The sequence below is a fragment of the Stenella coeruleoalba genome, assembly GCF_951394435.1.
Source record: "Stenella coeruleoalba genome assembly, chromosome: 3".
Lineage (NCBI taxonomy): Eukaryota > Metazoa > Chordata > Mammalia > Artiodactyla > Delphinidae > Stenella > Stenella coeruleoalba.
The window spans coordinates 81396357-81422423 of NC_137148.1; the positions used below are offsets into that span (position 1 = coordinate 81396357).

The window sequence follows — 26067 nt, forward strand, 5'->3', positions numbered from 1 at the left end:
TAATAAGAACAACAACAAAACTCCAACAAGAACAAACAAATAAACCAACGAACTGTAAGGATCTTTCTTGGACTACAGGATACCATGTAAATCCTTAACATGGTGAAACGATCCTTCATTATTTAAGGCCAACATACCCTGCCATTTCCCCTTCCACATTGTCCTTCAATATGAACCTAATAGTAGAGTAGTCCCAAACACTGCCTTACCATAAGACCATTGAAAGCATTTGTCTTTGTGCTTACTGGTCCCTTTGCCTGAGATTCCTCTTTTCCATGTGTTGAATGACTAATCATCCAGATGTACAATGATTTACTCATCCTTTCTTGCTGTGTGTTATAAAATGCATTTATACTTCAACAATTGTTCACATTTGGGTAGATTCCTAGAACTAGAAATAGTAAATAAAGGAATCCACTATTTTTAAGGGTTGGGGGACATTATAAACCTGATTTTTGGAAAAGTTGTATCAATCTATATTTTTAAAAGCATTTCAAAGGAGTGCCAACATCAGTATAACTTTATGCTGAATACTAAGAATGTTAAATATCCTTGTTATATTGATAGATGAGAAACTGTAGTTGTTTATAATATTGCATTTTTAGAAAACAGTCACCCAAGTCCAGGAAGTGCAGAGAGTCCCAGGCAGGAAGCCCAAGGAGGAACACACCAAGAGACATAGTAATCAAACTGACAAAAATTAAAAACAAAGAAAAAATACTAAAAGCAACAAGGGAAAAATGACAAATAACATACAAGGGAACTCCCATAAGATTATCAGCTGATTTTGCAGCAGAAACTCTGCAAGCCAGAAAGGAGCGGCATGATATATTTAAAGTGATGAAAGGGAAGAACCTACAACCAAGAATACTCTACCCAGCGAGGCTCTCATTCAGATTTGATGGAGAAATCAAAAGCTTTACAGACAAGCAAAAGCTAAGAGAATTCAGCACCACCAGACCAGCTTTGAAACAAATGCTAAAGGAACTCCTCTAGGTGGGAAAGAGACTAGCAACTTAAAACAACCTGGTACATACATAGACTGCTATATCAAAACCTCACAGGAACAGCAAACCCAAAAACTACAATAGATACACACACAAAAAAGAAAAAGTAACCCAAACACAACACTAAAGATGGTCATCAAACCACAAGAGAAGAGAATAAAAGAGGAAGGGAAGAAAAAAGATATACAAAAAGAAACCCAACACAATTAAGAAAATGGCAATTGGAACACATATACTGATAATTACCTTAAATGTAAATGGATTAAACGCTCCAACCAAAAGACATAGACTGGATGAATGAATACAAAAACAAGACCTGTATACATGCTGTCTACAAGAGACCCACCTCAGACCTAGGGACACATACAGACTGAAAGTGAGGGGACAGATGAAGGTATTCCATGCAAATGGAAATCAAAACAAAGCTGGAGTACCAATACTCATATCAGACAAAATAGGTTTTAAAAATAAAGACTGTTATAAGACACAAAGAAGGTCACTACATAATGATCAAGGGATCAGTCAAAGAAGATATAACAATTGTAAATATATATGCACTCAACACAGGAGCATCTCAATATATGAGGCAAATACTAACAGCCATAAAAGGGGAAATCGACAATAACACAATAATAGTGGGGGAATTTAACACCCCACTTTCATCAATGGACAGACCATCCAGACAGAAAATCAATAAGGAAACATAGGCCTTAAATGACACATTAGATCAGATGGACTTAATTGAGATTTAAAGAGCATTCCATCCAAAAGCAGCAGAATACACATTCTTCTCAAGTGCACATGGAACATTCTCCAGGACTGACCACATGCTGGGCAACAAAGCAATCCTACGTAAATTTAAGAAAATTGAAATCATATCAAGCATCTTTTCTGACCACAACACTATGAGATTAGAAATAAACTACAAGAAAAAAACTAAAAAAACCCACAAACATGTGGAGACTAAACAATATGCTACCAAACAACCAACGGATCACCGAAGAAATCAAGGAGGAAATCAAAAAATACCTAGAGACAAATGAAAATGAAACCACAACAATCCAAAACCTATGGGCTGCAGCAACAGCAGTTCTGAGAGGGAAGTTAATAACAATACAATCTTACTGCAGGAAACAAGAAATATCTCAAATAAACAACCTAACCTTACACCTAAAACAACTAGAGAAAGAAGAACAAACAAAACCTAAAGTTAGTAGAAGGAAAGAAATCATAAAAATCAGTGCAGAAATAAACAGAGACAAAGAAAACAATAGCAAAGATCAATGAAACTAAAACCTGGTTCTTCAAAAAGATAAAGTTGATAAACTTTTAGCCAGACTCATCAAGAAAAAAGGGAAGAGGACTCAAATCAATAAAATTAGAAAATGGGATAGTCATTTTAAAACAATGTTTTAAAATTTAAAATGGTTTGTCAAGTCATTGTCATTTCCATTTAAAAAAAAAGTATCTCTTGTAGATAAAATCTTTTTTTTCCAAGGAGTGACATGATTGGAAGAAAAAGTTAGAGCCTTACCTCACATCACAATCCATAACAATTCCATATTTAGTTTTCAGTAAAATTTTAAAAACCATAAATAATTAGAATAAAATAGAAATTCTCATTTCTACCCAGAATATGAATTTTATGGTTAAAATCAATAGAAATAACAAAGATAATCCATTTTTTTAAACTATAAAATTTCAGATTAAAAATATGAATAAACCATTAAGTAAAAATAAGGTAGAAAATATATGTAGCAAATATCACATAAGCAATGTTAGTATTTCTAAAATATAAAGTGGTTATTTTAATTAATAAGAATTTTAAAATATCTTTCTAATGCCTGCACCAGTCTCCCTACCAGAAACTTAGTTGTTTGCAGTTAAAACGTTTTATTTAAGCACATTCTCAGTGAGAGTGCAAGGGAAAAAAATAAGGCCATTTCTGTGAACACGTAGAAAAGTAGGCATATTTTTTCTCTCCCAGAGAAGAGTCTATTTTTCTATAAAAGAGTTAGCATTCATAGAAGGTCAAAAAAGATGATTTAAAGTTTGCCATAAATTATCCACCAGTGAAGAATCAAACATTGAGTTATAAAAATGTATTGTATCAGTCAAGGTAAGTAAATTCTTCCATCTTTTTCTTTTGTGAAACATCTCATCCCTTCTCTTAGGAAGCTAGATCATCATAAAGTAAAACATTTTTATCTTATTACTTTGGTTTCCTGAAGAAATATATCTCTTCACTACAATTCTTTCTAATTTTATACACTTAGATTTTATAGACACTCCTATCTGAGTAGTGTTCCTGTGTCTTCACATTTCATACTATCTAATATGTTATTCAGTGTCAACTATATACACGTTTGAGATATTTGATAAATTTGAGGAAGGTTTGACTTCTTGTTTATATAAGACAAAGAGAATTTGCATTTCTAGCCAATGGTCATGGCTATTAGAAAAAGTGGTAATAAATTTAACTTTCAACTACAACATTTGACTCAAGCTAGGTGTGCTTTAATATCAGTCGACATTAGTTTAGATTTACAGTTTATGCATTTCTTTACTATTTATATTTCCCAACTGATACTTAGAAAATCACTTTGAAATAATAGGCCTATTATTATTATTATTAATATCATTGGATGTTGGAAATAATCATGTTTAGAACCTAAGGTATTTGTCCAATACTACATTTCCTGGCTTTATTTTTTTTTCATTTTATTTTTTATTGAAGTATAGTTGATTTACAATGTTATATTAGTTTCAGGTGTACAACATAGTGATTCTAGTAATTGTCAGGAACCCAGCTTTTCTGATTCCCAATATCTAGGACATTTCACTATACTACTCATCATATTTCTGTATTTTCTTTTTAATTTTAAGGGTTTAAATGACCATAAATGACCTTATATATGACTCCTCTTACATATTAATTTTGGAATCCAGTGTTGTATTCAGTGTCTAAGGCAAGAATACATGAACACAAACCAAAATTTTCTCAATTCCTACATTAATTCTTTCATTCAATAAATAAATAGCACATACTTTAATGTATCAAATTTGGTACTAGGTCCTAAAGATACAGGCTAACTAAATCAGACATGGTGGGGAGTCCCAGCTTCCCTAGACCATACTGTTTAGGCATATTGAGAATTCCAGAACATTGAAAACCTTAATGCACATAAGAATCACCTGGGCACTGTGATCAAATGCACATTCTGACTCAGCAGGTCTGGTGCAAGTTCTGACATTCTGTATGTCTAACAAGCTTCCAAGTGATGTTAATGCTGGTAGTTTAGAACCACAATCTGAATAGCAAGGATTTACTTATATAAATATGTATATATTTAAATGGCTATTTTAAGTGATCTTTCATTGCTGTTCCTATATTTTAAGAAAAAAAATATGAACCAAGAGGAAATTAGAAGGAAATTGGTCAAGCACTGCAGGAACTGAAGATGTTGATTAACAAAGGAAAAACGAGCAAAGTTGTCTAGGCTAGAAGAAGATGGGGACAAGAAAGAATGCAGAAAAGGAAGGTAGAAAGAGAGAAATAAACAAACAAAATTAAATTTGGAATTCCAACCAGCCAGAACAACAACAACAAAGTGTTTTGCAGCTCTTAGTTAACCATTTCTGAATCATTCAAGCCATACTCATTATTTCTAGTATCTCTGTTTAAGCACAGTGAGGAGTGGCATTTGATGGTCAAAAAATACCAGCTGCCAATTGCAACTGTTAAGTAACCCCTCCCCCAGTGTTCTCTATATAACATCAAAGCTAGTACACCGTGGGACCAGGTTTACTTTAGATGAGGCTGGACAAGATCCCTCTTCTATGGAAAACCAGTACTGACAGGCTGCCTGACATTTCCTACTATCCACAGACAGCCCAGAGAATGGAAAGAATGCCCCATCATTCTTACCTGGGGGGAAGAGAAGAGCAGGGAAGGTGGAATGAGGATTTGTTCTCCACCACCTTTCAGCATTAAAATTAGGAAATATCTGATTTTTTTGGTTCTCATTAGAAAACCACAATTGTTAAGTTTATGAAATTCTTGAGTATAGACAATACAGGTATTAGAATGTACGTTTTTGTAAATATATATGGGACTAAAATATCCAAAAAATGTGAAAAATAAAGGCAGGAAAATTGAAAAGCACTTTATATATCATTTTGCAAAATCCAAAACAATTTTCTCCACTAAATAGTTGTATTCTTTAATGTAAGATATGCACTGTTACAATAATTTTACACCTAACACCAAGTTAAAAAAAAAAAAAAGACCCAAGAAAGGATTCAAAGATACTTTTAAACAGATTGCACAAAGGGAGCTTTTTAACCCTGTTTTCCTTTACCTACAGTGATATATAAAGGACATATTATATCTTCAAAACTCTAGATTCTTGAAATATTATAGCAAACCTTTAGATAAGTAATTATACATGGGGTAAACTTAGGGCTGAGATTTCGTAGAGACAATTCTGTGGTTTCTGTGAGTAGGTAAGTTGTAACACTCTAAGGAAGAAAGGAATAGTTCATACAATAATCTCAGTTTCTAAATTAGAAAACTAAAGTACAGCAAGGCGTACAACTTCATCCAATATCACCTACAATGAACTCTCCTCGGACCCCTGGAACATATATTGGGTGACGGTTTTCCTCTGCAGCACTGACTCCATCTCTTTCCAATATTTAGCATATGTCAGGCCATCCAAATATAAAATATAGAATTTAATATCAATAGGACAGTGTCTCTAATGCTTACCAGGTGAGAGAAGGTTTATAACTGACACATCAATGCCAGATTAAACTAAATTTTTGCTTATCTGGAGCTGTATGACAAGATCTTTAACATCACAAGAACTTTATTATCCTTTATGAATTTTCCCTATCAGACAGAATTGCAAGTCAAGAAAAGCATGATATTTTCAACCTGAGTGAGTGACTGACCACCCATGTTTCTCCCTGGCCTCTTCCTTACAACATGGCACTCGTTGATTGAGGAACTATAGACTAACTGTCTTGAGGGTTGCACATATAAAAATCACTGATCAAGTGGACATAACACTATTCTTTGAATTATGATTTTAGGCATTTTTTATTAAGAAATAAAATTATTTCTCTTATGTCCAGTTTTCTGTTATTTAGGTACATATGAAACCTAGATTTTACAAATCAGTTCAATATTTAATCAGTAATTACAGAATCAAAGTAAGGCTTTAATTGATTTTCTTATCCTCATTTTTTTCCTTTAAGCTCCTATTTTGTATGATATCCCACAAAACCCAGCATTTAATTTAATTGATTAACTTATGATACAAACAGCCACTGAGGGAATATCTCTTCTAGGAGAGGAAATGCATGACATTGTGTGTGTGTCTGCATTTATGTATAGTTACCATTACATGGGCAAAAATACAACGTGAGCACTTTTCACTGGCTTATTTAAAAATATTGTGGGATATTAAAAATGACTTTCTCCAGAACTACACTTCACAGGACAATAATGCCATGTATCTGCACCTTGCCCTCCTCCTCAATAGCACAACTGTTTGGAGCAAGAGATTCCTGTGTGCATATGATAATGCATTCTGTACATCATTAAACAAAGAAGATAGCATTTTATTTCTTTAAAGTACTTTCAGAAAAAATAAAGTTTAAAATCTAACTAATGCTGAATAAAGATATTATCTAAAGATAATGCTTTGCTTTATAAAGTTAGAGGTCAACTTGAACATAATACCTGGGTGAATCTGATCCTTGAGGGGGTCACTGAATTAACAGTGCCCTCTGCAAGCAGATCAGGTGTCAGTTATCTCTCTCATAACAAACTTACTATCTAACAAGAAAAATGGGAAACAAACAAACAAACTGGGAACAACAGGTTACACATGCAACCAACCAACCAAAACTATCTATACCTATGCTGATATGCATACACACAATACAGCTCTGGGAAGGTGGGAAATTTGAAAGATTTTTAAAGATTGTTACTAAAATTTGTAACAATATTAACCAGTTTGACATGGATGGCAAACTATTTCAAGGAATAGGGCTTTGATTGAGGTTTAATGCAAAAGTCCTCTTTGATGTTCTAGAGTAGAATAGACACATGTACAGAAACAAAAGGTCATATACTCTTGGGGAAGGAAAAGATATTTGGCACACAGATGATGAGTCAGATGCCATGAGAAAGATTAGAATTTTAGGAAGGATGGAGGTCTGGTAGTGATATGTCATTGAAGTCCCTTGTGTCCATGAGACTCAAAGGGATGAATTTCCAAACTAGGTATTATTACAAAAGAAAAAGGTTTTTCTCCAGGGATTATTTGTTTCTAATGCAAAATGTATTCCTGCCAAAGTTTACCTGGAAAATCAGAATCCCAATCATGGGCTACACTTCCCTAGTATATACTTTAATCTACAACATTCCAACTTCTAATTTTGGAAAGCAGTAAAAATAGGAGGAAAAGAATAAAAAACAATTATGGCAATAATTTTCATGCCTTCATTAAGATGCTTATCCTCATTTCTTTATACTTCTTGGTAAGAGCATAACAATTATAGACTCAGGATTGGTCACTATTGTGCTCTTGTTAAATAAGTTTTTAAAATAATCATAGCTTAGAAAAGTATAAAGAACCTCTTGAAGTTCGATTATGCTCAAACACCAGTGAGTGACTTACAACAAACATAACTTCTGGAGATCTAATGCACTGCCTAATGATTATAGCCAACAATACTGTATTATCAACTTTAAAGTTGCTAGAATACTAGATCTTAACTGTTCTCACCACAAAAAAAGAGAGGAGATAATTATGTGATCTGATTGAGGTGTTAGCTGACACTACAGTCTTAATTTCAGAGTTAAAGGTGAGGCTGAATCTAGTGGGTTATGTAGATCCCAATGCTAAAGCTTAAAGGGGTGTAGGAACAAGGAGTCAGTCACATTCGGATCCTGTAGCCCTCCAGGATTAATCAACCTTACAAATTCTCTTCTTCACCTTGCAACAATTTCTACTGTGCTCTAAAATCTTTTCCTCTTCACTTAATCTGCCCCCTGATTTTAATCTCTTCAGAAATTCTAGAAGCCTTACTCTTCCTTCACAGCCATACTTCACACAGACTTCAAAGTTTGAAGCTCATTACTTCCACTTCCACTGTCATTCCCTCATCAAATATTTTTGTCTCCTCTTTGGACACAATTTTCTTGGTATATCTACATATTGACAAGGTTTTTCTTTCAGTTCAATCAATTTAAAAGTTCAGGTTTTTAAAGGCTCAACTGATGTGAAATCAATCTCTGACCCTGCATCCAACTGAGAAACGATAGTATGGCAAAATGTTTGTAGTTATATTCATTGTTATGAATTGTATTCCCTGAGAGTATTCTCTTATGATTTTTCATGGTTATTATTCTTTTATAAAAAACTGTTGCCTATTTATGATTAATACTTATATAATTGTATTTATTTTTAATACTATAGTTTAAAAAGATTTTTTTCAAGATCTATACTTTCAAAGGCTGGATTCCAGCATAGCTTCAAGACTTCAAGTTATTTGTCAACATGGCAAATCAGCATACTTTCCAATCTATCTTTATATTGCAGTATTTCATATTTCAAAATACACACTTCATTTATTCAGCAAATATTTCTGAAGAACTAAAACAAGCCAAAAAACTCTATTTAGATACACTGAAAATTAAAAAGTGCTAATTAATATCTGTTGTCATTACAACCTTAAGTCTACTGTTGTCTTTTTTTCAGTTAATCAAAAGCTAGAACTAAACACATGACTCATCAAATATCTGCTGACCATCAATGAAAAAAAAAATAGCTATGTTTAATTTTGTGAGAAAACTAAAAAACTAAAATATACTACCATACAGAAGTACCATGTATAAAGAGTGATGAAAGCAATTTGGTCCAAGGTATCAAATATAAACTTGTTAAATTATGTTCTTAGACTATGCTAAATAGTTGTCATTAAAAAAGTAAAATTAACTTATATCTGTTACATCATTGTATAGTAATGTTCATAATTTTATGAATAAATAAAATAATACAATTTATTGAATAGAAATAGGATTATGAATGTAATTAATTAAGTGAATTAATTCATTCACTAATAGAAATAAATTATTTCTATTAGTGAATAAAATAGTTTTTCTGTGTATTATATTTAATAAAATTGTCATTTGGCCAAAAAGGAAAGCTGGTGTGAATCTTATTGCTATGAGATCATCTTTTCTTTCAATGATATAATAATTTTAATTTTACATTCCAGGGTAAGTGTAAATTTGGATACTACACAAATAAAGACATAAAAGATAAATATTTGTTTGAGATTTCAATAATTCATAATATTAATATTAGATTTAAACATTTCTGCCAGTGTTCTACTCCTAAATAAAGGGTCTTTGAAGAAATTATAATCTTTAGGAACAAAAGAAAGCTCACCTTATTACAAAATTGTGACTGTCAATCTCTTTTCCACATTCACTATCTAGTAGAATGCCAGAATTTCCAACAACTGCACAGGTCTTAAATCTTCGATTTTTCATTGGTGAAACTTCAGGTAGGAGGCTATGCAGATCCTGAGAAATATTTAGTGTCCGGCGTCTGTCCAGCACATAGTGTATGACATCACCAGGCTTAAAACTGCTCTTGACCACTGAGACATCTCGTTCTGCATCTAGGAAACGAAGAATGTTCTTCCTATATTTGAGATACAAGCAAAGTTTTCCATTAATGACAACATGTCCAAGGACTGGTAATATCATTTACAAAGTAACATATGATAAGATATAAATTGGTAAATCACTAAACTTTAATATTCAGGTGGTAGCTAAACCAACCAATTAAGTAGATTCTAAAGGAAATAAAATATATTTTTAAAACGTCATTTGCACATAGTTTTTCAATGATTTTGTAAATAGATATATAGTATACACACCTATCTGTGGAGTGAAAAAGGCCCCCTATCAAAATTTATAGAAAAGTTTATTAAATGAAATACTATTGCCATGACTTGACTTTCCTTAGCTAGATAGTATTCTGCCAGCCTTAATTATCTATAATCATCTATTTTGTTCAGTGTTGTCTAGTTAAGGTGAATAGAAAAACTTGAAATTGTTTAGAATCATAATTTAGTTAACTCTATTAAAAGGATTGAATTTTCTAATAAAATTATTAACATTTATCGAAATCATGTATATATTATAATTATTTGAAGTAAAGTTAAACTACAGCACTATATATATATGTGTATATATGTGTATATATATACACATATATATGTATATATGTGTATATATATGTATATATGTGTATATATATGTGTGTATATATGTGTATATATATGTGTATATATATGTGTGTGTGTGTATATATATATATATATATATATATATATATATATATATACACACACACATATATATGAAAGTTTTCTTCCAAGCTCAAGAATCCAGGAAATAAGATGGCTATATTAGAGGAAAAGATGGACAGATAGAACATTGGACCTTGCAGGGCGGAGATAGCTAACTGTTCCTCAGTGTTCTTTCTTCCCTTCTTTCTTTTCCTATTTGAATCTTCTAAGTTTTACTTGGCCACACTGATGCTCAGCTAGAACATTTCCAAGTTTCCAAACCCAGGTGAAGCTGGGTGTGGTCACATGAATTAGTTCTCCTAAACAGGATATGAGTGGATCAAGTGCATCACTATAGGAGAAAGAAATAAACTTCTGATTTGTTTGATTCACTGTATTTTAAAGTCTCCTTTTTTATGGAAGCTTAGCCTATCCCATAACTAATAAAGAATCTGATAAAAAATATGAGATACTACATACACATATACGCACATATTAAGTTAGATGATGGAAAATAAGAAAATAGATATGGCTGCCTGGAAAGCTGGTGACTCTTGGCATGATACAGAATAGCACCTTATAAAACTGTGGTCTATAATAACTTAGGAGTCATACCCTATATGTAATAAGCTTGTTGCTCTTGGATAATTGGTTAAAAGGTGCTAGTATGTTGTTTTATGTTGGTTACCCATTTTAGCAAGGAACTAAGAGGCGAAGTCAGACATGAAATACCCAAGTTGCAAGTTGAGTGGAGGAGAATATCTCTGGCAACGGCCTATAATCTAAACTGTGTGAGAGTCCAGTAACTGGGACCTCCTAACTGACTCCAATAATCCAATTAGCAAGAGATACAACTATAAATCAGAGCCACGCCAGCAGCAAGAAGGATATTGTCTTCTCCCCTAATTCTATAGATTCAAACGTTTTAAGAGTAGCTGCCAATAAACTGTAGAAAAGGAGGGTTAGGTCAGAATAATTAGGGGAGAATCCGAAGGCTAAAGAACTGTGTTCAGAAGCAATCTTTAGGTGGGGTTATTCATACCAGGAACAAACTCCAAAGAAATAGCTCAGGAGCCCAGTAAGTTTTTGAGAGAATTATATTGACAAAGAAATCTATGAATCTGGCTTACAAAAGTTTGGGATTGCTTGATCCTCATGCTACCAAACATATACCACCCAGAAGTAATCTGAGAAAGCAGTCTTCTGGGTTGGAAGTTGGATAATACTTACTGAAGTGCTCTTAACGACAAGCTTGAATTTTCAGAATGCTCAAAACAATGTCATTATTATAACATTCATGATAGGATAGACATTTTCCTCTAATGCTATTACTGTTTAAGCTCCATCACTATTTATAAATTTTATTACTAAGCACAGAATATGATCTCTTCCTATCACTCCATCAAAAGGGCAATTCCCCAAATCATACTCATAAAGCAGAAGCATGACTAGCAAGGAGGGATGTAAAATAACTAACTCATCTTTCTTTTTGTTTTCTTTATTTTGGTTTGCTTTAAATAGGTCCCACTTTAACGTGTGATCTAATTAGGAAACCAGATGATTGAATACTTTATTTGGCCAGATTTTATACACAAGGAATACACCCATCAACTCTCTGAAAAAGAGACCATTTAAAAAAATTTTTTCTCGGGCTTCCCTGGTGGTGCAGTGGTTGAGAGTCCACCTGCCGATGCAGGGGACACGGGTTCGTGCCCCAGTCCGGGAAGATCCCACATGCCATGGAGCAGCTGGGCCCGTGAGCCATGGCCGCTGAGCCTGCATGTCCGGAGCCTGTGCTCCGCAATGAGAGAGGCCACAACAGTGAGAGGCCCACACACCGCAGAAGAAAAAAAAAAAAGAATTTTTTTTCTCAAATGTTTGGAATTTCAGGTTTGCAAGGAGTAAAATTTGTACAGCAAAATCTATATAAATGCCCTACAAATGAAATTTTAAAATTAATAGAAATTATCAGGCATTATAATAATCTTAACAAAGTACAGACTACATAAGAAGAGAATTGCTGGTGAAATCAGCAGCCATAGAGCATATGAATTGCAGAAAATTGAGAACTCTTTCATTATGTTAAGCACATGTGATTCTTCACAAAAGTTAACAGCTAGCACAAAGAGCAGCAATCAACTTTTGTACAAATTAACTACCACTTACTCGTTTGGTGAAAAAATTAAATAATGCCTGACACCTGTATTTCAACAAAAAATTTTTTTTCATTTCCTGTGAAAATGACAAGCTTGACTCTAAAATGAAGACTGCACGGATGTGGTCAGATCGCCAAACTAGATGGTGTTATTTTCCTTTGAACATAATTTAAAGGGGTTGCTGTAAGTATCTGAAGATGCCACTCACAAGTAGTGGCATGTTTGCAAGCATGAAGTCAATAGAGGTCCAGATTTCTAAGAAGACTCTTTAGCTTGGAAATCCAAAAAGGAAAATCCCCTTACTCATAAAGTTAACACTTAAACGCTTGTCAACTGATAGCAAGAGGGACTTTGCAATCACAGAACCTTTGCTGTGTTATAGAAAGTTAGCAGCAAAAATATTTTCAAACATATGTCTTCTAAATCTGAGTATAAGAGAACACCTTTAATTCATTCATTCTTACAGAAAATTGATATTTAAAAAGTGGACTGTAAGAGTTTAGGAAGAAAATAATGCTTAATGTGATAAATAAGTATTAAGTACAGATGATACTATTGTACGTATTACTCCAATGCTGTCTTACAGGCTCAACAGTAGTTTATTTTTTAAATGGAAGCAGTAAAAAATAGTAAAAGTATTTTCCAAGACAGAATACAAAATACCAATTCACACAGTCTAATCAAAATATAAAAATGTAAGTTTCTTAGAGAAAACTCAGAACAATTGTTAGTGTTGAATTTGCTTTTTTAAACTGAAAAGGGTGGGGGGACCTTGAATGTCTCTAGTTTGTCCTTTATCCTGCATTGAACCAAACTTTCGTTTCTATTTTAGGGCTTAAATCTATACATGGAAAACTATCTGAGCTAAGATTCCTGGTGTAGGATGCAAGAAAGACTGAAAATAATTACTATGAGTGAATATATTGATAAAATGCTTAATATTTTCTGGTAACAGTAAAGTTAGTTTTTTTTTTCTCCCTAGTAGGCTGTAGGTATTTTTAGATTATAGATTTAATGGACTGTAAAAGTTCTATGGATTTGCTAAGTCTAACTGTTGTTCATACTGTAAATCTATTAAAAAAAAAACAAAGAAGAAAACTAGTGCTTAAATGTAATTAACTAAATATCACTGGAAGCCTGAAAAACTCTTGTACTTATGCTGAACTGAAACAACACGTTAAGTACTACCAAGGAGAATATATACGCTTTGCTCAAAAGGTACTTGATATAAATGAAAACAGCAAGTTAAACAAAATTACTTTAGAATGAGAGAGATAGAAAGAAAACTCTAACTTCTGGGCTCTAAGGAAGCATGAATCAACAAAAGCCGATGTTCAATATGCAGGCTGTACCAGAATAAGTTTTTGTAATATGTGGTTGAGTTACTACCAGATTTTTAAAGCAGAGGATTGTGTTTTTTGTGTGTGACTTAAAAGAACAGTAACAACAAAAGATTCCTTACAGGTCTCTGTCATTCTGTTAAGCATAATGTAACTTTTGAAACCCTATTCGAAAAGCGAACACCTAAGTTCAGCAACTGTTTTAACGATAAAGATAACTGATAGAAATCAGGAAATATGCTTCACTTTTGGTAAGACTAAAAAATTAGTCATAAAGATTATATTTTTTGTTAGGCAATGCTGGCTTAAACTGAAAGACTGGTTTAGACTGTGAAACTGACAGGAATAGATTCTATACAGAAACTTTTCAGCTGAATTTTCAAGTAGAACTTCCCTTTCAACATCACCCACCACTTGAAATAGCAGCTGCAGAGTCCTGGGGAATTAATTTTCTAAACATTGTTTTCACTTGTGAAATGTTACATATAGCTAACCTATCACCAGGTGCCACTCTTTCTTCTCTGTAGGTTTCCTGTCAACAACAAGCACATGTGCTGTGGCAACTAAAATTTAATCTAAATGACATTGTTGACTCCATCAGCAAGTATTGTGAGGCAAATCTTACAGCTGGAATGCATCTCAAGTTGAGAAACAAATTAGGTAGTGATACATATATTAGGAATCAGTTTTTGCAAACTTTTGACTCCAGACAAAAATCAGTGAATCAGTTCAGTTGTTACTGACATAGTTTACTAAAAAGAAAAAAAAAAAAGTTTAAGAAATGCCAAGTGTTTCATTATGCCTACAAAAAGCAGACAGAACACAATTTTTTGTCTCAAGAGATTATTTCTGCAAGGCAATATGCCTCGAAGCTCTGAAAAAAACATAACCTATAGCTTATTAGGGCTTCTGAGCTAAGGGTCTTAGCTGTTATAGGAAAAATATTCTAGTTAGTATTAAAAGAAAAACCCTGAGCACAACCAAATGAAAAGGCAAAATTGTCTCAAAAAAGCTTGAAGAAAGCACTTTTTAGTTTACACCTCAGACAGACATTTGATATTTGGCCCAGCATTTGGTAATATTGGATGAATACTATCTTATATTATTTTAGAGCAAAAAAGTCAACTTCTCTGTACTTCATAAAGATGCATTTTAATAGTATTCATTTTTAGTATTAAACAATAGTCTTCCAGAAGATTTATCTCATAATAAGAGCTCTGGCTCCACAGTCAGGCCTGGCTTTGAAGCTTGACTCTGGGACTAACAAGCTGTGTGACCCACGACGTGTGCTATTGAATTGTATGTGGACCTTTTTCTAAAGTAAATCAATGCATGCAACAGCAAATTCTTTTTGACAGGTGAAGCACATATAAATTTGCAATTATGTTTAGTCAACCTGCAAACCTTATCTGGTTAAGAACTTCAATATATGATGACACTAAGAGTTGAAAATATTTTTGCTGACTAATTATGATGTGCTTATTCTGGTCCTGATGAGTAGCTGAGCTCATACATTTCTATACATCCATATCTGGTACTGTATGTAATTCTTTATGTTTCTATCCAACATATGAAAAATGAGGGGGAAAGAAAGAAACAATCCGAAGATGAAAAAAGTCAAGTCACAAGTGTTGGACATGACTAGATAATTTCTCAGTACAATGTTCACAGATATACTCACAACATCTGATACATCTTAAGTGTATCATTTCTTAGCTTACAATAATAAAGAACTACTACCAATAACATCAAGCCTTTAACCAAGCTAATTAGTTTAATTGTGAAGTTAGCTGTGGAATTCATGAACTTCCCTAAATCTTGATGAATTTTCAAAGTACAATGAACTAATACATGAAACCGTCTCTCTCAGACAACTCCCCAGAGGTACAGTTGTTTGATGAATATATATGAATCAATTCTTGATGTGCTTATGAAAGCGGCAGAGTGCATATAGGGCTGGAAGAATCAGTAATAAGAAAGAAAATCATGTCTACAAATATAGGGAAAAACAATTTATCTTCAGTGACTGTTTCACATTTTAATGCAAATAGATAAATAATTTATTAGGAATATCACAAGTGCATTATTAAGTTTAATGAGATTTTTTAAATGAGAAAGATTTGTAAGCAGAGTTCAATCATGTAAGATCAAAAATGATTAGTTGTAACATCTTAATCAAAAGCTTCAAAGTAGAATTTTGAAAACACTTGTAAAATATGCCCATACCCACTCATAGACACAAAATAATGTGGTTCTTCATAAATGCTATAGATGTGGGGAAAAAACAAAGGAAAATAACCAAAATACTTTAAGATTAGTTTCAAGTATGACTTAGAAAGAAAGCTAAGCCAATAATCAGGTATTTTTATATTATAAATTTTTTATTATAGGTGTCAAATTGATTGATACTTACTAGTCACTACAGCTATAGGCAATTATAATTTTTATGAACTGTTTGTACATTGTACAGTAATGGTTTTACAAATTATTATTTCCTTGTAAGGAAGTGACAACTTTGTATGTCTTATTCAATATTTGCTCACTGTTTTATTGTTTACTTATCTGTTAAGGAGAACCATATGAAGAGTACTAACATTTCATTCATATTATTAGCTGTTATAATTGAAAATAAATCACCCTCAAAGATATGAATGCAACCCTCATTAATTTGTAAAGTTGCAATAATAAATTGCTTGGGTCAATTTATGTTAAATACCCTTAGCTTGAATATCTTAAAAATAGCAATAGATATAGCCTCATGCACATCTATAGTATTCATTTTTTCATACATACTAGGAAGGCATGGCCAGATATATTGATTAAACTATTGTTAATTATGTATTTAATTTATTTATTAGACTTTATCTGATATATTATTTAGCATGGCTAGATATATTAAACTGTTACAATTTCTTACTTTACTTTACTTTCTTCCATTACTTTCCTTTACCTGATCTACAGAGCCTTACATAATTGACACCTTTCTTGCCAAATCATTCAAACTTGAAGGTTCTCTTTCTAGGCATCCTCAGAGATCAAATATTTTCTTTTTTAATCACCCATATTTCTCTCTTTCCAATCTACTTCTAAGAAACATAAATCCTTACTCTGTGCTAAACTCAACCACAGTGTATTTATGGCCCCATCTAGTTCCATATCCTGTAGCTTTTTCCTCATAATTATCTCCTCCCTTACAGGGTTTCTAAATTCAAATGTGGGTATAGGAGTATGAGTTAGTGAGGAAGACACTAGGTAGGTATCATGAGAAAAGGGAGCTCCAGGTGTAAAACTGTCAAACTGGAGAGCTCGTGGTTAGTGTTGGCTTCGGCCAAAGAGTTCTCAGGAGGAACACAGGTCCAGAGTTGTCACATTTTAAAATTTCTTAAGAGTATATGAAAATCTGTACTTTTATAAGGAATCTGATAATTTTTAGTACTGCTTTAAGTTTCTTTTCACCCAGTTGAAATAAATATTGCTTTCTGAACATATTCTACACAGAAGACACCAATTTATAAACTCTGTCAGAGTTGCACTACATCACACGCTACTCATCTCACTGTTCTTGCACTCTGCCTACAAATACACAAAGTTCACCCTAAACTAAAAACAGCCAAACATACACCACTTGACATTGCCATGGTTTGATTCCTGTCTCCATTCCAGTCACTTTGAAAGCTTTAAAACAAAGTAGTCTAACCATTCCTGCATTTCCATGGCACCCATTTCTTTTTGATTTCCAGACATTCTTTCAACTATATTTCAACATGTAGTGAGTGCCTTTGCTGCAATGCATTCTATGAATTGCGATGCATACTCTAAAGATGAAGGTAGTAGACTCTTCCTTAAAGGGGCTTATAATCTACATTATACGTACGTGTGATCCAAGAAGTGAGGAGGTAGAAACCCCAGCAGATCAGCAGCTTACCCTCGTAACCACTAACCTACTCTTACAAAATCTGTGTGTTCGTATCCAATCGTGGAGTAATTAGCATTTTGCCAATACTAGAAAAATGCAATGATTTTATTATGTAGAGGACGGCTGTTCTCTTGAACTTTTTTAAAGAGTTCTGATTTACTGAAATGCTGATTTAAACATACCAACCAATAGAGCAACGTAACTATAGAGAAAATGATCTGCTTGCTTCCTCCATAATTAGGAAGGTCTGCCCCTAACTTTCTTATTAGAGAATTATAATTGAAGAAAACAAGATATAATGGATATATGTAGGCACTGAGTTTGATTTCAAGAGCTTATCTAAGCGAAAATACCAGAATCTTACAGAGAATAAACCTGTACTCTAGAAGCCTTATTTGCTAATTGTTACCTATTTAGGGTATAATTATTGAGACTTTTATTATAGGAGCACACATAGAAATACCCCTTCATAGAATAAGTCAAATTTATTTATAATTGTTGGCTAAATGGCAGTTGAATAGGCTCTACTTATATCCAGTGTGAGAAAACACAAGATCAGTATGAAGACTTTAGAGAAGTTAAATATAATTCTCAAAATATACATCCATCCTGAGTAATAAAGAAAAGTGTGTTAAACATTAGGATTCTGTCGAACATTTTATTTCATTAGTATAAAGACAGTATATTAAAAACTCACATATTCATCCTTATATTTCTGGCTATATAATGATTTCAGTTTTATAGTTTCACATCCTTCAGTGAGAAACATTAACAGCCTGTTCATTCTTACTAAAGTATTCATACTTAAACTATAAATCAAGCATTCAATATAAGTTTGCCAAGCCCAATGTATTCTAGAACATGATATGAAATTTATTATGCCTTATTAAAGAAACTCACCTTATCTCTAGGACCAAAGAGGAATTGATTTTCCAACCTTCTAGAGAATGCTGGAAGACTGAAGAGCCAGACTTTCGAATGATTTTATCCGAACTATTGACAAGTGATCGACTCAAACACAGCTCACCATCTCTGAAACAAATCACAATGGCAGCTTTGTGAAAGTAAGAAGCATTTTGTATAAACAGCATAATACATAATTTGATTTAGATTACTGGTGACAACTTGTAGATACAACTTTTTCTACCTGTTAGAAGAAGAGGTGTAAGCATGATGAAAGGTATTATAAAGATTAGGTGAATATGACTTTATCAGGAGAATCATTTACACTTATTATTTTACTTATTATTTTTGAAATAAAACTATTTTTATCCAAAGAAAAGACCTTTGTAGTATTTCAGGAAAAAAATTCTCATCGCAGTTCTGTTCCCCTTTAGCCCCTCCCTCCCCTGCTGTGTTTAACAATAGAGACAGGATGTTTGGCCAATTCTCCTGCATCTGGGTAACTGTGACTCCTAAGATTGTCACAGAAGACATACAGACATAATGGAAAGAGCTTTTGTTTTGGAGTAAGAAGTCTTTGAATGTCAGGTGATCTGGGCATGTTTGTGATTCTATCACTTGCTAGCCCATATGTCCTTTGACAATATTCTCTTTCACGGTGGTAAAGCCACCGTGACTTTACCTTACCTTGAAAATTGCAAAAACATTATCTAATATGCTTTGACTTTGTGAGAAGTGGAGCTCTGCACGTGAAAGTAATTTATAAAACACAATTGAAGTGCTAATTCTAAAATTACATTGGTCTCAAAACATCTCAACAATGAGATGCTTCCCTGATAGTTGGTGGTGGGGAGATAGAGATTGCAATGGGGGGAAAACTCATTCAGTAGCCATTATTACTGGTATTTTCTGTTATATCAAATAATTAACTATGCTATCCCCACCAATTAATAGCAATAGGCAAGTATATCATGCTGCATGCTACTAGCAGGGGTGTTGGTGGTAGGCGACAGACACCTATGATCGCATTTATACCATTAGTACCTTTATAGATGAACCTCTTCATTGTTCAGTAGACTATTCCTTGGTACTTTATACAAGTAAACCCGGATTCAGAGAATAAAAAAGCCACCTCTCTAGGCATAGCCCTTTCAATATCTGTATTTCATTACATGTCACCTCAATTTTTTAGAATCTCAAAAACATAGTTAAAAAGTAACATGACTAGGGCTTCCCTGGTGGCGCAGTGGTTGAGAGTCCGCCTGCCGATGCAGGGGACGTGGGTTCGTGTCCCGGTCCGGGAAGATCCCACATGCCGCGGAGCGGCTGGGCCCGTGAGCCATGGCCGCTGAGCCTGTGAGTCCGGAGCCTGTGCTCAGCAACGGGAGAGGCCACAACAGTGAGAGGCCCGCGTACCGAAAATTAAAAAAAAAAAAAAAAAAAAGTAACACGACTATTTGCTCAGTCACAAAGTCTAAATCTGTGTTTATTATGTAGGCAATCCTCCCCTACTATCAATGGAAACATTGCCTGTGCAACAGCTGCTAGATGAATTCTGTAATTGGAGGCTGATAGTTTGGTATTTTGGTTTGCATTCTTTTTTAAACATGTAGTTCCAATTTGAAGCAACTCAAAGCATCAAATGCAACTACTCCCTGTGAAATTTAGAACTCTATAAAAATTAATATTTTAAACTGTCCTACTGATGAAAATGATACACTTGCATGCCTATGCATGGCTAATCATAGTCATTTTATAGAGGTCATTTAGGATGCAAGGAAACATAGGGTGCAATTACTACTCAGTAGCCCCGAGTCAATTATTACACGTCTAATGATAATAACTATTACATATGAATGAAAATGTGGATATACGGAGTTAACCTTCACACTTTTGGAGATACGCCTTCAAGAGTATGGACACAAACTCTCACCATTTCTAGGGGTAGGGACCTTCCCCATCTTCATCTTGTTAATAACTAACTGTCCTGTCAATATCATCTTTTTCTAACCACAGATTGCTACAATTAAAATAATTATTTTCACCACCAATAAACTTTTACAGAAGAAGTAAGCTGGCATTTTAAATATCTGTGGGAGATTGCTTTACTGACAGGTAGATAAAGATACATTTTTATAAGGCAGAATGATTGCTATGATATTGTATGGAGGCTTTTCAGAACCTCTAAGATTTAAAAAAAAAGTGCTTTAAAAGTTTAAATCAGTTTTATATTAATGAAATGCTACCACATTACTCTGCTCTTTGAACTGGTGATAAGTCAAATTTCAGACTTTTACCACTGGAAAGAATTTTGAATGAAAATAGCTTACAACTAGTCACACTTCTTGAAGTCAATGGAATTCATGTGTGAGAAGGCCAGGCTGCCAGCAACCTGAGGCTCTGGAGCAAATTTCTTTGTATAAGGTTAAATGAGTCCCAAGGGGTTTTTCTGCTTGTGACCTTGGTAGTACTCCGTCTGGAATAGGCTTTTCCTTCCTGTGAATGCAAGGCATGAAGGATGTTGCCACCCCCTACTAGTTTCTCATCCCAGATCAGAGACGAGTGCTAAACAGCTGCACTGAAAACATTTCTCTGATGGGGCTGTATACAGGAAGATTCAACACGTACTTCTAAAGGGATAATTACACAACATATAAAAGAAATAAAGCAATATATATTATAAAGTATCCCTGCTTATATCGAGCTAAGAAAAACCCAGTTAGATGGTCATCTATGCGATACCAGTGACAGAAGCTAATCAGCAGTTATATTACTAGTCTTTACAAATATTTTTCTTTGAAATATGAGTTGCCAGGCATCACTACAATTTATTCTATTAATTCTGAAGTACATAACGCACAAGATTAATTTTCGTTCATGAAATTAGTTCCCCAAAAGCCCTGCAATGAACCCCACTGTAAGCTCTTCTTGACTTGGCTTTGGAATGAATGTGTTCCCTTAGGTTAAACTTTCTATTTAATATAAAAATTTAAGTCATTTAAATGAAAAGAACTTGCATCAAATTAAGCCTGAACACAAACAGCAGGCAATTCTGTGTTTTCATTCCCTAAGTGCCAAACAACTAAAAATAAAGATGCGATGTACTACCTTAACTTACAGCCTATGGCTTTTAGTAGAATTCCAAATATAACATATGAAGTAACATGCAGATTCTGGTTTCCTGAGTTACAAGAGTGTGTTTCCACCCTAGAACAAACTGGAACTACCATTGCTAACAGTGATAATACTCTAAGTATGAATGCTTATCTCCACTGTCACTTCTATCATAAGTTTCAGAACTAATACTGCTGATCATCTAGTGAGACAACCTAAAGTACACAGTCAAATTAAAAATGAAATCTGTAGATAGTAAGGAAAGTAAGTTAAAGTGTCATTTAAAGTCACACAGGAAAACAGTATGTAGCAAGTTTTAAGGAATAATAATCAAAGCAAATGTCTATTTGGTATTAAAGTTTGTTACACTTTCAAATACATTATTTCATTAAATGCGTATACCCACATATTTTTACCTGTAGGACCCTTAAGTTAACATATTTCTAATTATACCAAAGAGCACACAGAGTCAGTAAAATTACAGGCCAGTGTGAGACAAGTGCCATTTTTCCCATTAAGAAAAAAATATCAATTAAGAATAGACCACTTCACACCCCTAATGCCCTTTCAGTTAAACTTCACTAGTCAACAGACCAGGCAATTGATAGGTTAGCTTCGAAGGAAACAGTTTTAAATGTCCAATTATTACTTGACCTATTCTCCAATAATTCCTTATTACAAACATGCTGCTAGTATTCCTCTGGAGAAACGAGAATGTGGATGGTTGGTAGGAAAGCTGGGCTGCTGTTCTTTTTCCTTCTCTGTGGAATGACTGCTCCATACTGCATACAAGAACCTTGTTACACTGACTCTAGATGGGGCCTCCAGTGTTAAAACGGAGGCAGGTCGAATAGATGAAGAAACTGCTGCCTATTGCAAAATGGTAGCAGGGAAGCTAAATATGAATCTAGGAGGATGTTCTAAGAATTGAATCCGCTGCCCACTGGCAAGGCACGCAGTGTCCCCCAAAAGGTCAGGGACTGCCGTTTACCTCACTGCTGATGACTGGCCTGGGTTCTGAGGCCAAACCGCCACTCTAGTTTACTCATCTCAAAACGAGTCCCTCCACGTGGCTTGGGTAGAAAGAGAGTCAAGGAGAAGAAGGCCGTTTGATGAGTCAACTCCTCCACCAGAAGCACTATTCTGGAGTTGAAACGAAATTATAAACTGGTATCACAAGCTTTTCCTCTGAACGTTTCATGTGAGGGAAAAGCGAAACAGCGCTCAGGGGGAACTACCTGTCCTCACGTTGCCCCCGGCAGCGCCAACCCCGAGGGCTCAGGGAAGAGCTGGCGGCGGCCGCCTCGACGCTGCGGGGCACCGGGAGACGCGCGCTGTCTCGCCTGCACGGCCGTAATTGCGGGATTTAATTAGGAAGGGGGAGCCCGGTTGCCGACTGAGCAGCAGTTATTATTATTATTTTTATTTTTAAAGGGGGCCTGATTCCTGCAGTAAAGGCTTCCGCGTCTCCTCACTCATTCTTCCACCCCCGCGGCCAGCTCTCGCAGAGCAGCAGTTGCTCCGCCGCGCACTTCTCCTTCTGTTTGATGAACCCGCGCCCACCCCGCGCAATCTCGAAGGAGCAGGGAAAGCAGGCTCAGCCCGAAAAAGGTGCAAGAGAATCCCCTCACCCCCAGCTGGCCCGACCGCCGCGCCCCTGCCTGCGCCCGCCTCCTACTCCTCCTTGGCGCCCTGGGCAGCGCCCACCGGCCGGCGGCGTCCAGGAAAGGCCACGGGAGGAACGTCGCCCGGGAAATGAGGCGCATCCCAGGTCGGTTATTTGACCCGGAGTACTCGGGATACGCTCCTCCTTCCTGCTGGCGGCTAAGGGAGGCCCGGAGAGGACGCCTGGGTGGCGTGTGGCGCCTCCTCTCGCCTGCCTCGTCCCTCCCACTCTCGCTCTCCAGGGTTGCCAGCCAAGGGCCCGAACCTCAGAGTCCTGGCGAGGCTTGGCCGCTTTGTCTGGGCTCAGGCATATCTTCGGAGCCCACCAGCCGGGAAGGGAACAAAGAGCCTCGACCCCCACGCCCCAGCCTCCGCCTCTCCCCCACGCGCCGGTTCACCACCTTCCTGAAGACCCCTTTGTCTGCCTGGGAAGCACAGGTCTCTACCGGGGGTGCCCACACCCCCGCCCAGAGTCCTTTTCTGACAATCGAGCTAGGCTGAATTTTCAACCCACCCACTCCCTGTGTTAACATCATACAGTTCGGCGTTTTTCCCCCCAACATAGACCATTTAGAGATTTGTTGATGAATAACAATCAGCCAGCCCATCCCTTATTAGCTTTTTCATTCTCTTCCAGTCGCTTTCGACTGTACTTCTATGTTAATTTTCTATAAAATAACAATTTCTTCTGTAAATTTAAGCCGGCGTCTTGCTGACTTAAATTCTCATTACTTAGGGAGGAGCAGGAATATTAAGTAACGGAGTGCATTAAGTTTGTGTGTGTGTGCACGCGCGCACACGTTTTAGCAGTCCTGTCCACCGCCCACCCCCGACCCCACCCGCCCCAACGGCAAGGGTTCTATCTTGGTTTTCATAAATCTTAGGAAAAATAAAAACCAGGCTGGCATCTCTGCCAGTGTGGAGTTTCCGATAGCGATAGCAGACGCCTCCGGATGAGGCAGGATTTCCGAAACAGGACTTTGAACAGAGTTGACAACCAGGTTCACATCCTCAGAAAACGCTTCCAAGCTATGTAAGCAACACAAAGTTGCCACCACCTCCTGGGTAAACTTCAAAGACACAGAGGCCAGGGGGGAGGGAGGAAGGAAGTGTGATATTTAGAGAACTTACTGGGGTGGAGGAAGATTCTGAACTCATCTAGACAAACTAAAGAGCAGAAATATAGTCTGTGTGAAGCTACAGCACCCAGTTTCCAAAACTGTAACCATGACGCCCATGGGTTTTACCCACGGACAGCAAATAAGGAAGTATAGTTGTTTGACCTGGAGTTTCTAATCAAATTATGATACACAGATCTACCCGACAACAAAGAATTGTAAAGAAACAGAGGAGACACATTTCCTGCTTTCTGAGCTTTAACTTCAGCCTTTCAGGAAGCCAGCTTTCTCTAGTACCTCCCTAGAGTGATAGGGCAGAGAAAGAAGGAAGGGCAACCAGATGGTGAATAAAGACATCTAGATTGAGTTCTGCCCTGGGACTAAAAGGACAAGGGCACCCATTCTTTGTTGACACTTCTGCAGTGACTTCTTTGGCGTGCGAGCCCCAGCACCAACACAACTGTCACTATCACCGCACAGGGCAAGTTGAACTCGTACTGAGAACCCGCTGTAGAGAATCACACACACCTCAACAACAGCCTTTGTTATTTAATTCACGAGACTAAACACTCACAAGCTGACATCAACACAAATACTACCCCAACCCTCACTCTGTCGTCTATATTCACATTTCATTTATGGCTTGACTTTTTATCATATCCTAAAATGAAGCTTTGCATTTACCCGATGAGTTGCGTCTCCTGGTGCTCCTCAGTTCTTGCTATTTCTTTTGTTTTATAAAAGATCAGGAGCAGACTTATCGTGCAGATCGTCCACCTCTTCCTAATGGAGCGCATCTTGGGTGCCCGGGAAAGTCCTGGTTGCCCCAGCTCCCTCACCTTCTTTTCATATAAAGGCTCCGTTTTGGGGAGATGTAGTCGCGGGGAGGGAGGGAGGATCTGTAAAATGGGAGGAGAGCGTGGAGCTGGGATCTCAGAAGCAGGTCTCGAGGGTCCTCTGCGGCCAAGCTCCCGCTGGTCCTCGAGCGCTGCCCAGCGCACTCTCTCGCGGTTCCCGCCAGCCCTAACCCGGTCGCTCCTCGCCGCCTCCCTGGGGCTCAGGTTTTTTTCCGAAGAGACACCTTGTACATTGGAGGTGGCGGCCGCTTCTGCAGCCGGGTTCGGGGGCGTCACTGGCCCTTCCCTTTTCCTAGCATGGAAATGATGAACAAAACCAGCCAATCACGGGACTCAGGGGCGGAGGCTGCTGTTGCCTTTCGTCGCTGGCGGCTGCTTGGAGAGTAACGTCGCCGGCCTTGCCTGAACTGTGCAGAGAGAGGAAGCTCACAAGCCCACAGTCGTGTACAAACACACGCACACACACACGCACGCACCAGTGCTCGCACACCGTGGGAAGAGAGCAGCGCACTAAGAAGTCAGGTCGCCCTCTCGGGACACCAAAGCGTTAGCTCTGTGGACAAGGAAGCACCGAGATAGTCCGTATCAGCGTGGAGAGGACACCTCAGCTGGG

At 36.3% G+C, this 26067-nt stretch overlaps 1 protein-coding gene across 1 annotated transcript in view; it reads right to left on the bottom strand.

The window, feature by feature from the left end:
- Positions 1-25687, bottom strand: part of ST8SIA4 (ST8 alpha-N-acetyl-neuraminide alpha-2,8-sialyltransferase 4) — a 101483-nt gene extending 75796 nt beyond the window's left edge. The window contains exons 1-3 of the mRNA XM_079918370.1: positions 25282-25687; positions 18698-18829; positions 9476-9733 (exon numbers count right to left, since the gene is read on the bottom strand). Of these exons, the coding sequence (XP_079774496.1) occupies positions 9476-9733; positions 18698-18829; positions 25282-25394 (503 nt within the window). The 5' untranslated portion in view covers positions 25395-25687. The remainder of the gene's footprint in view (positions 1-9475; positions 9734-18697; positions 18830-25281) is intronic.
- Between the last annotated feature and the right edge of the window lie 380 nt (positions 25688-26067).